The sequence below is a fragment of the Calidris pugnax genome, unplaced genomic scaffold (genome assembly GCF_001431845.1).
Source record: "Calidris pugnax isolate Ruff unplaced genomic scaffold, ASM143184v1 scaffold80, whole genome shotgun sequence".
Classification (NCBI taxonomy): Eukaryota; Metazoa; Chordata; class Aves; order Charadriiformes; family Scolopacidae; genus Calidris; species Calidris pugnax.
In genome coordinates, this window is record NW_015090791.1 from 9,457 (window position 1) to 19,585 (window position 10,129).

The 10,129-nt window shown below is 56.1% G+C and overlaps 1 protein-coding gene across 1 annotated transcript in view; it reads left to right on the plus strand.

The window, feature by feature from the left end:
• Positions 1 to 9,567, plus strand: part of LOC106902819 (alpha-actinin-4-like) — a gene marked incomplete at its 5' end in the record, with an annotated part of 18,931 nt that extends 9,364 nt beyond the window's left edge. Inside the window, 3 exons of the mRNA XM_014966624.1 lie at positions 3,492 to 3,632; positions 6,975 to 7,067; positions 9,208 to 9,567. Of these exons, the coding sequence (XP_014822110.1) occupies positions 3,492 to 3,632; positions 6,975 to 7,067; positions 9,208 to 9,567 (594 nt within the window). The remainder of the gene's footprint in view (positions 1 to 3,491; positions 3,633 to 6,974; positions 7,068 to 9,207) is intronic.
• Between the last annotated feature and the right edge of the window lie 562 nt (positions 9,568 to 10,129).

The following is a 10,129-nucleotide window of genomic DNA, read 5'->3' on the forward strand; positions in this document are numbered from 1 at the left end:
TATAATTATTGGTATGCCTCTGAAAAAATCCACAACATTTTTTACTCTCTAAAATAGTAAGGTTTTTGTTGTTGGGGTTTTGGGGGGTTTTTTGGGGGTGTTTTGGGGGGGAGGGGAAGGCTTTTGGCCCCCTCCCTTCCCCCCAACTCGGGGAACTGGGCAAACTGGGCGAACTGGGCGTCTTCAGCGCAATGCGGGGGTTTCCTCCCTCCTTCTTCCTCCCTCCTCTTCCTCCTCTTCCTCCCTCTTCTTCCTCCTTCCTCTTCTCCTTCCTCTTCCTCCTTCCTCCTTTCCCTCCCTCCTCTCTTCCTCCCTCCTCTTTTCCTTCCTCCTCTTCCTCCCTCCTTCCTCCTCCTTTCCTCCTTCCTTTTCCTCCCTCCTCTCTGCCTTCCTCCTCTTCCTCCCTCTGCTATTCCTTCCTCTTCTCCTTCCTCCTCTTCCTCTTTTCCTCCTTCCTTTTCCTCCCTCCTCTCTGCCTTCCTCCTCCTCCTCTTTTCCTCCTTCCTTTTCCTCCTCCTCTTTTCCTCCCTCCTCTCTGCCTTCCTCCTCTTCCTCCCTCTGCTATTCCTTCCTCTTCTCCTTCCTCCTCTTCCTCTTTTCCTCCTCCTCCTCTTCCTCCCTCCTCTTTTCCTTCCTCCTCTTCCTCCCTCCTTCCTCCTCCTTTCCTCCTTCCTTTTCCTCCCTCCTCTCTGCCTTCCTCCTCTTCCTCCCTCCTCTTTTCCTTCCTCCTCTTCCTCCCTCCTCTTTTCCTTCCTCCTCTTCCTCCCTCCTCTTTTCCTTCCTCCTCTTCCTCCCTCCACTTTTCCTTCCCTTTTCCTCCCTCCTTTCCCTCCTTCCTCTTTTCCTTCCTTTTTCCTCCTTTCTCTCTGCCTTCCTCTTCCTCTCTCTCCTCTTCCTCCCTCCCCCTTTTCCTTCTTCCTCTTCCTCCTCCTCCCTCCTCTTTTCCTTCTTCCTCTTCCTCTCTGGGCTTTTCCTTCCTCTTTTCCTCCCTTCTCTCTTCCCTCCCCCTTCTCCCTCCCTCCCCTTTTCCTTCCTCCTCTTCCTCCCTCCTCTTTACCTTTTGATTTCCTCCTCTTTTCCTCCCTCCTCTTCCTCTCTCTGCTTTTCCTCCCTCCTCTTTTAGTTTCCTCCTCTTTTCCTCCTTCTTCTTTCCTTCCTCCTTTTCCTCCCTCCTCTTCCTCTCTCTCCTCTTCCTCTCTCTCCTCTTCCTCTCTCTCCTCTTCCTCCCTCCCCCTTTTCCTTCTTCCTCTTCCTCCTCCTCCCTCCTCTTTTCCTTCTTCCTCTTCCTCTCTGGGCTTTTCCTTCCTCTTTTCCTCCCTTCTCTCTTCCCTCCCCCTTCTCCCTCCCTCCCCTTTTCCTTCCTCCTCTTCCTCCCTCCTCTTTACCTTTTGATTTCCTCCTCTTTTCCTCCCTCCTCTTCCTCTCTCTGCTTTTCCTCCCTCCTCTTTTCCTTCCTCCTCTTCCTCCCTCCTGCCTTCCTCCTCTTTTCCTTCTTCCTCTTTTCCTCCCTCTTCTCCTTCTTCCTCTTTTCCTCCATTCTCTCTTTCCTTCCTTCTTTTCCTCCCTCTTCTTTTCCTCCCTCCCCTCTTTCTCCCTCCTCTTCCTTCCTCTTTTTCCTCCCTCCCCCTCTTCCTCCCTCCCCTTTTCCTCTCTCTGCTTTTCCTCCCTCCTCTTTTCCTTCCTCCTCTTCCTCCCTCCTGCCTTCCTCCTCTTTTCCTTCTTCCTCTTTTCCTCCCTCTTCTCCTTCTTCCTCTTTTCCTCCATTCTCTCTTTCCTTCCTTCTTTTCCTCCCTCTTCTTTTCCTCCCTCCCCTCTTTCTCCCTCCTCTTCCTTCCTCTTTTTCCTCCCTCCCCCTCTTCCTCCCTCCCCTTTTCCTCTCTCTGCTTTTCCTCCTTCCTCTCTGCCTTCCTCCTCTTCCTTCCTCCACTTTTCCTTCCCTTTTCCTCCCTCCTTTCCCTCTCTCCGCTTTTTCTTCCTCCTCTTCCTCCCTCCACTTTTCCTTCCTCCTCTTTTCCTTCCTCTTTTTCCTCTTTCCTCTTTTCCTCCCCCTTCTCCTCCTTCCTCTTTTCCTTCCCTTTTCCTCCCTCCTCTTCCTCCCTCCCCTTTTCCTCCCTTCTCTTCCTCCTCTCTGCCTCCCTCCTCTTCCTCCCTCCTCTTTTTCTTCTTCCTCTTTTCCTCCATTCTCTCTTTCCTTCCCTTTTCCTCCCTCCTCTTTTCCTCCCTCCTTTTCCTCTCTCTGTTTTTCCTTCTTCCTCTTCCTCCCTCCTCTTTTCCTCCCTCCTCTTCCTCCCTCCTCTTCCTCCCTCCTCTTCCTCCCTCCTCTTCCTCCCTCCTCTTCCTCCCTCCTCTTCCTCCCTCCTCTTCCTCCCTCCTCTTCCTCCCTCCTCTTCCTCCCTCCTCTTCCTCCCTCCTCTTCCTCCCTCCTCTTCCTCCCTCCTCTTCCTCCCTCCTCTTCCTCCCTCCTCTTCCTCCCTCCTCTTCCTCCCTCCTCTTCCTCCCTCCTCTTCCTCCCTCCTCTTCCTCCCTCCTCTTCCTCCCTCCTCTTCCTCCCTCCTCTTCCTCCCTCCTCTTCCTCCCTCCTCTTCCTCCCTCCTCTTTTCCTTTTGATTTCCTCCTCTTTTCCTTCCTCCTCTTCCTCTCTCTGCTCTTCCTCTCTCCCCTTTTCCTTCCTCCTTTTCCTCCCTCCACTATTCCTTCCTCTTCTTCTTCCTTCTTCTCCCTCCTCTTTTCCTCCCTCCTCTTCCTCCCTTCTTTCTTCCCTCCCCTTTTCCTTCCCTTTTCCTCCCTCTTTTTTTTCCTCTCTCCTCTTTTCCTTTCTCTTTTCCTTCCTGTTTTTCATCCTTCCTCCTTTCCCTTCCTCCTCTTCCTCCCTCCTCTTTTCCTCCCTCCTTTCCCTCTCTCCGCTTTTTCTTCCTCCTCTTCCTCCCTCCACTTTTCCTTCCTCCTCTTTTCCTTCCTCTTTTTCCTCTTTCCTCTTTTCCTCCCCCTTCTCCTCCTTCCTCTTTTCCTTCCCTTTTCCTCCCTCCTCTTCCTCCCTCCCCTTTTCCTCCCTTCTCTTCCTCCTCTCTGCCTCCCTCCTCTTCCTCCCTCCTCTTTTTCTTCTTCCTCTTTTCCTCCATTCTCTCTTTCCTTCCCTTTTCCTCCCTCCTCTTTTCCTCCCTCCTTTTCCTCTCTCTGTTTTTCCTTCTTCCTCTTCCTCCCTCCTCTTTTCCTCCCTCCTCTTCCTCCCTTCTTTCTTCCCTCCCCTTTTCCTTCCCTTTTCCTCCCTCTTTTTTTTCCTCTCTCCTCTTTTCCTTTCTCTTTTCCTTCCTGTTTTTCATCCTTCCTCCTTTCCCTTCCTCCTCTTCCTCCCTCCTCTTTTCCTTTTGGTTTCCTCCTCTTTTTCTTCCTCCCCTTCCTCTCTCCACTTTTCCTTCCTTTTTCCTCCCTCCCCTTTTCCTCCCTCTTCTCCTTTCTCTTTTCCTCCCTCCTCTTCCTCCCCCCTCCCCTCTTCCTCCCCCCTTTTCCTCCCCGTTCTGCCCCATTTTTCCCCGGTGGCGACTGGTTTTTCCTCTCCCCGGTCCTTCCATAGACCCTTCTTTCTGTGGGTGTCGGGCTCCTCTCCCCGGACTCTTTCTCTGCCGCCCACCAAGGTACCTCCTCCTCCTCTTCCTCCCCCTCCCGCACAGCGGATCTGCCTTTGGGGAAGAGCAGGAAAAACCAAAGAAATGGGTAAAAACTAGAGGAGCAGCCCAGGCTCTTCCTGCTCCGAGCGTCCCTGGGGATAAAGAGCAGGGGAGGCAAAAGCCACCGCCTTCTGGCTACCCATTTTGGGGATGTGGCCACCTCTTTTGGGGCCGTGGCCACCTCTTCTGGGGCCTTGGCCATGTGTTTTGGGGCCCTGACCACATCTTTGGGGCCGTGGCTACCTCTTTTGGGTCCGTTGCCACCCATTTTGGGGCCCTGGCTACCGTTTTGGGGCCGTGGCCACCTCTTTTGAGGCCCTGGCCACCCATTTTGAGGCCTTGGCCATGTGTTTTGGGTCCGTTGCCACCCATTTTGGGGCTGTGGCCACCTCTTCTGGGGTCCTGGCCACCTGTTTTGGGTCCGTGGCCACCTGTTTTGGGGCTGTGACCACCTTTTTTGGTGCCCTGGCCACCCGTTTTGGGGCCTGGCTACTGTTTTGGGGCTGTGGCCACCCGTTCTGAGGCCCTGGCCACCCGTTTTGGGGCCGTGACCACCTCTTTTGGGGCTGTGGCCACCTGTTTTGAGGCCCTGGCCACCCCTTTTGGGGCTGTGGCCGCCTCTTTTGGGGCCGTGGCCACCTCTTTTGGGATCCTGGCCACCCATTTTGGGGCTGTAGCCACATTTTTGGGGTCCTGGCCACCTGTTTTGGGGTCCTGGCCACCTCTTTTGGGGGTGTGGCCACCCTTTCTGGGGCCGTGGCCACCTGGTTTGGGGTCCTGGCTACCTCTTCTGGGGCCATGGCTACCTCTTCTGGGGCCCTGGCTACCGTTTTGGGGTCCTGGCTACCTCTTTGGGGCCATGGCTGACTGTTTTGGTGCTGTGGCCACCTCTTTTGGGGCCGTGGCCACCTCTTCTGGGGCCTTGGCCATGTGTTTTGGGGCCCTGACCACATCTTTGGGGCCGTGGCTACCTCTTTTGGGTCCGTTGCCACCCATTTTGGGGCTGTGGCCACCTCTTTTGAGGCCCTGGCCACCCATTTTGAGGCCTTGGCCATGTGTTTTGGGTCCGTTGCCACCCATTTTGGGGCTGTGGCCACCTCTTCTGGGGTCCTGGCCACCTGTTTTGGGTCCGTGGCCACCTGTTTTGGGGCTGTGACCACCTTTTTTGGTGCCCTGGCCACCCGTTTTGGGGCCTGGCTACTGTTTTGGGGCTGTGGCCACCCGTTCTGAGGCCCTGGCCACCCGTTTTGGGGCCGTGACCACCTCTTTTGGGGCTGTGGCCACCTGTTTTGAGGCCCTGGCCACCCCTTTTGGGGCTGTGGCCGCCTCTTTTGGGGCCGTGGCCACCTCTTTTGGGGCTGTGGCCACCTGTTTTGAGGCCCTGGCCACCCCTTTTGGGGCTGTGGCCGCCTCTTTTGGGGCCGTGGCCACCTCTTTTGGGGCTGTGGCCACCTGTTTTGAGGCCCTGGCCACCCCTTTTGGGGCTGTGGCCGCCTCTTTTGGGGCCGTGGCCACCTCTTTTGGGGCTGTGGCCACCTGTTTTGAGGCCCTGGCCACCCCTTTTGGGGCTGTGGCCGCCTCTTTTGGGGCCGTGGCCACCTCTTTTGGGATCCTGGCCACCCATTTTGGGGCTGTAGCCACATTTTTGGGGTCCTGGCCACCTGTTTTGGGGTCCTGGCCACCTCTTTTGGGGTCCTGGCCACCTCTTTTGGGGTCATGGCCACCTCTTTTGGGGCCCTGGCTACCGTTTTGGGGCCATGGCCACCTCTTCTGGGGTCCTGGCCACCTATTTTGGGGCCCTGGCCACCCATTTTGGAGCCCTGGCTACGGTTTTGGGGCCGTGGCCACCTGGTATGGGGTCCTGGCCACCCGTTTTGAGGCCCTGACCATGTCTTTGGGGTCCTGGCCACTCGTTTTGGGGCCGTGGCCACCTCTTTTGGGGCCATGACCACCCTTTTTGGGGCCCTGGCCACCCGTTTTGAGGCCCTGGCCACCCATTTTGAGGCCGTGACCACCTCTTTTGGGGTCCTGGCCACCCATTTTGGGGCCATGGCCACATCTTTGGGGCCGTAGCCACCCATTTTGGGATCCTGGCCACCCGTTTTGGGGCTGTAGCCACCTCTTTTGGGGCCCTGGCCACCTCTTTTGGGGCCCTGACCACCTCTTTTGGGGCCATGGCCACCTCTTTTGGGGTCATAGTCACATCTTTGGGGCCACGACCACCCTTTTTGGGGCCACGACCACCCTTTTTGGGGCCATGGCCACCTATTTTGGGTCCGTGGCCACCTGGTTTGGGTCCATGGCCACCTCTTTTGAGGCCGTGGCCCTCAAAAGCTCCCAAAGGTCCCCTCCCCGGGCGCTGGAGAGCGGTGGCTTTGAGGAACCAAGGTCTTGTCTTGGGCTACCAAGGGGATGGGTGGCTACCAAATTCCTCGGGGATGGGGAGATTTGGGAGCCACGGGATGTGGAAGGGTTGGGGGGTATGGCCACCTCTTTTGGGGCCCTGGCTACCGTTTTGGGGCCATGGCCACCTCTTCTGGGGTCCTGGCCACCTATTTTGGGGCCCTGGCCACCCATTTTGGAGCCCTGGCTACGGTTTTGGGGCCGTGGCCACCTGGTATGGGGTCCTGGCCACCCGTTTTGAGGCCCTGACCATGTCTTTGGGGTCCTGGCCACTCGTTTTGGGGCCGTGGCCACCTCTTTTGGGGCCATGACCACCCTTTTTGGGGCCCTGGCCACCCGTTTTGAGGCCCTGGCCACCCATTTTGAGGCCGTGACCACCTCTTTTGGGGTCCTGGCCACCCATTTTGGGGCCATGGCCACATCTTTGGGGCCGTAGCCACCCATTTTGGGATCCTGGCCACCCGTTTTGGGGCTGTAGCCACCTCTTTTGGGGCCCTGGCCACCTCTTTTGGGGCCCTGACCACCTCTTTTGGGGCCATGGCCACCTCTTTTGGGGTCATAGTCACATCTTTGGGGCCACGACCACCCTTTTTGGGGCCACGACCACCCTTTTTGGGGCCATGGCCACCTATTTTGGGTCCGTGGCCACCTGGTTTGGGTCCATGGCCACCTCTTTTGAGGCCGTGGCCCTCAAAAGCTCCCAAAGGTCCCCTCCCCGGGCGCTGGAGAGCGGTGGCTTTGAGGAACCAAGGTCTTGTCTTGGGCTACCAAGGGGATGGGTGGCTACCAAATTCCTCGGGGATGGGGAGATTTGGGAGCCACGGGATGTGGAAGGGTTGGGGGGTGGGGGACGGGCCACCGTAACCTCTGCTCTTCCTCTTCCTCCTCCTCTTCCTCGCCCTCCAGGCCGAGACGGCGGCCAATCGCATCTGCAAGGTGTTGGCCGTCAACCAGGAGAACGAGCACCTGATGGAGGACTACGAGAAGTTGGCTTCCGACGTAAGCCACCGGGCTACCACGGGGGGGTCGGGGGGGTGGGTGGTGGCCCGTGGCCAGTGGGGTGTGTCCCCCCACCCCAGTTGGAGGTCCAGTCTCCTTCAACGTAGCCATCCATGACCTGGAAGGAAGGGATGGAACGTTCCTTCAACCAGTTGGTTGATGGCAACCCAACTGGGAAGATGGTGGCCAACGCTCCAAAGGGTTGGGCCACCATCTGATGGGCCCTGGGTGGAGAAGGGTGGACTCGTGGAATGGTTTGGACCTCGAAGAACATCCAGGGGCACCTCTTCCACCAGAGCAGGTTGCCCAAAGTCCCACTCCAACCTGGCCTTGAAGCCCTCCAGGGATGGGTCACTCCAACCCAACGTCTTCACACCTGAAGACCTTTAGACTCCATCTTGAAGGTCTTTAGACTCCATCTTGAAGGTTCCTTCTGATCTAGAGAGGTCTGTGGTTCCAGATCAGGTCGCTCCAACCCAACGTCTTCACACCTGAAGACCTTTAGACTCCATCTTGAAGGTCTTTAGACTCCATCTTGAAGGTTCCTTCTGATCTAGACAGGTCTGTGGTTCCAGATCAGGTCCCTCCAACCCAACGTCTTCACACCTGAAGACCTTTAGACTCCATCTTGAAGGTCTTTAGACTCCATCTTGAAGGTTCCTTCTGATCTAGACAGGTCTCTGGTTCCAGATCAGGTCGCTCCAACCCAACGTCTTCACACCTGAAGACCTTTAGACTCCATCTTGAAGGTCTTTAGACTCCATCTTGAAGGTTCCTTCTGATCTAGAGGGGTCTCTGGTTCCAGATCAGGTCGCTCCAACCCAACGTCTTCACACCTGAAGACCTTTAGACTCCATCTTGAAGGTCTTTAGACTCCATCTTGAAGGTTCCTTCTGATCAGGTCACTCCAACCCAACGTCTTCACACCTGAAGGTCTTTAGACTCCATCTTGAAGGTCTTTAGACTCCATCTTGAAGGTCTTTAGACTCCATCTTGAAGGTTCCTTCTGAACAGGTCACTCCAACCCAACATCTTCACACCTGAAGACCTTTAGACTCCATCTTGAAGGTTCCTTCTGATCTAGAGGGGTCTCTGGTTCCAGATCAGGTCCCTCCAACCCTGTTCTGATGGTGGGACGTGCCCCTGGATGGAACTACCTGGTCTTCAGGGTCCCTTCCCACCCAAACCATCCCATGGTTCTATCTCTAGAGGTTCCAACAATTCCATGATTCCAAAGAGGGGACCCAATTTCTCCTAAAATCCCATTTTTCCCCCTTTTTCCCCCAGCTGCTGGAGTGGATCAAACGCACCATCCCGTGGTTGGAGGTCTTTAGCCTCCATCTTGAAGGTTCCTTCTGATCTAGAGGGGTCTGTGGTTCCAGATCAGGTCACTCCAACCCAACGTCTTCACACCTGAAGGTCTTTAGACTCCATCTTGAAGGTTCCTTCTGATCTAGAGGGGTCTCTGATTCTGGGTTGGGTCACTCCAACCCAACGTCTTCACACCTGAAGACCTTTAGAGTCCATCTTGAAGGTCTTCAGACTCCATCTTGGAGGTTCCTTCTGATCTAGACAGGTCTGTGGTTCCAGATCAGGTCACTCCAACCCAACGTCTTCACACCTGAAGACCTTTAGAGTCCATCTTGAAGGTCTTCAGACTCCATCTTGGAGGTTCCTTCTGATCTAGACAGGTCTGTGGTTCCAGATCAGGTCACTCCAACCCAACGTCTTCACACCTGAAGACCTTTAGAGTCCATCTTGAAGGTCTTCAGACTCCATCTTGGAGGTTCCTTCTGATCTAGACAGGTCTGTGGTTCCAGATCAGGTCACTCCAACCCAACGTCTTCACACCTGAAGGTCTTTAGACTCCATCTTGAAGGTCTTTAAACCATCTTGAAGGTCTTTAGACTCCATCTTGAAGGTTCCTTCTGATCTAGACAAGTCCCTGGTTCCAGATCAGGTCCCTCCAACCCTGTTCTGATGGTGGGACGTGTCCCTGGATGGAACTACCTGGTCTTCAAGGTCCTTTCCCACCCAAACCATCCCATGGTTCTATCTCTAGAGGTTCCAACAATTCCGTGATTCCAAAGGGGGGACCCAATTTCTCCTAAAATCCCATTTTTCCCCCCTTTTCCCCCAGTTGCTGGAGTGGATCAAACGCACCATCCCGTGGTTGGAGGACCGTAGCCCCCAGAAGACCATCCAGGAGATGCAGCAGAAGCTGGAGGACTTTCGGGACTATCGGAGGGTCCACAAACCCCCCAAGGTGCAGGAGAAGTGCCAGTTGGAGATCAACTTCAACACCCTCCAGACCAAGCTCCGCCTCAGCAACCGCCCCGCCTTCATGCCCTCCGAGGGCAAGATGGTCTCGGTGAGTCGACCCCCCAACTTGGGGGGCAACCTGGAGGGGTCAACTTGTGGGGGCAACCTGGAGGGGTCAACTTGGAGGGGCAACCTGGAGGGGTCAACTTGGAGGGGCAACCTGGAGGGGTCAACTTGAGGTTGGGGGGGAGGAACTGGGAGGTACTGACTCCACCAGCGTGGAGACCTTGTGTTGATGGCCATCAGTGTGGGGAGGAGAGGACCTCGTTGGCCATCGGTCTGGAGACCCCGTGGCCATCACTATGGGGAGGAGAAGACCCCGTGGCCATCACTATGGGGAGGAGAAGACCCCATGGCCATCAATGTGGCGAGGAGAAGACCCCGTGGCCATCACTATGGGGAGGAGAAGACCCAATGGCCATCACTATGGGGAGGAAGAAACCCCATGGCCATCACTATGGGGAGGAGAAGACCCCATGGCCATTGATGTGGGGAGGAGAAGACCCCATGGCCATCGATGTGGCAAGGAGAAGACCCCATGGCCATCGACGTGGCAAGGAGAAGACCCCATGGCCATCGACGTGGCAAGGAGAAGACCCCATGGCCATCGACATGGCAAGGAGAAGACCCCATGGCCATCGACATGGCAAGGAGAAGACCCCGTGGCCATCACTATGGGGAGGAGAAGACCCCGTGGCCATCACTATGGGGAGGAGAAGACCCCGTGGCCATCGATGTGG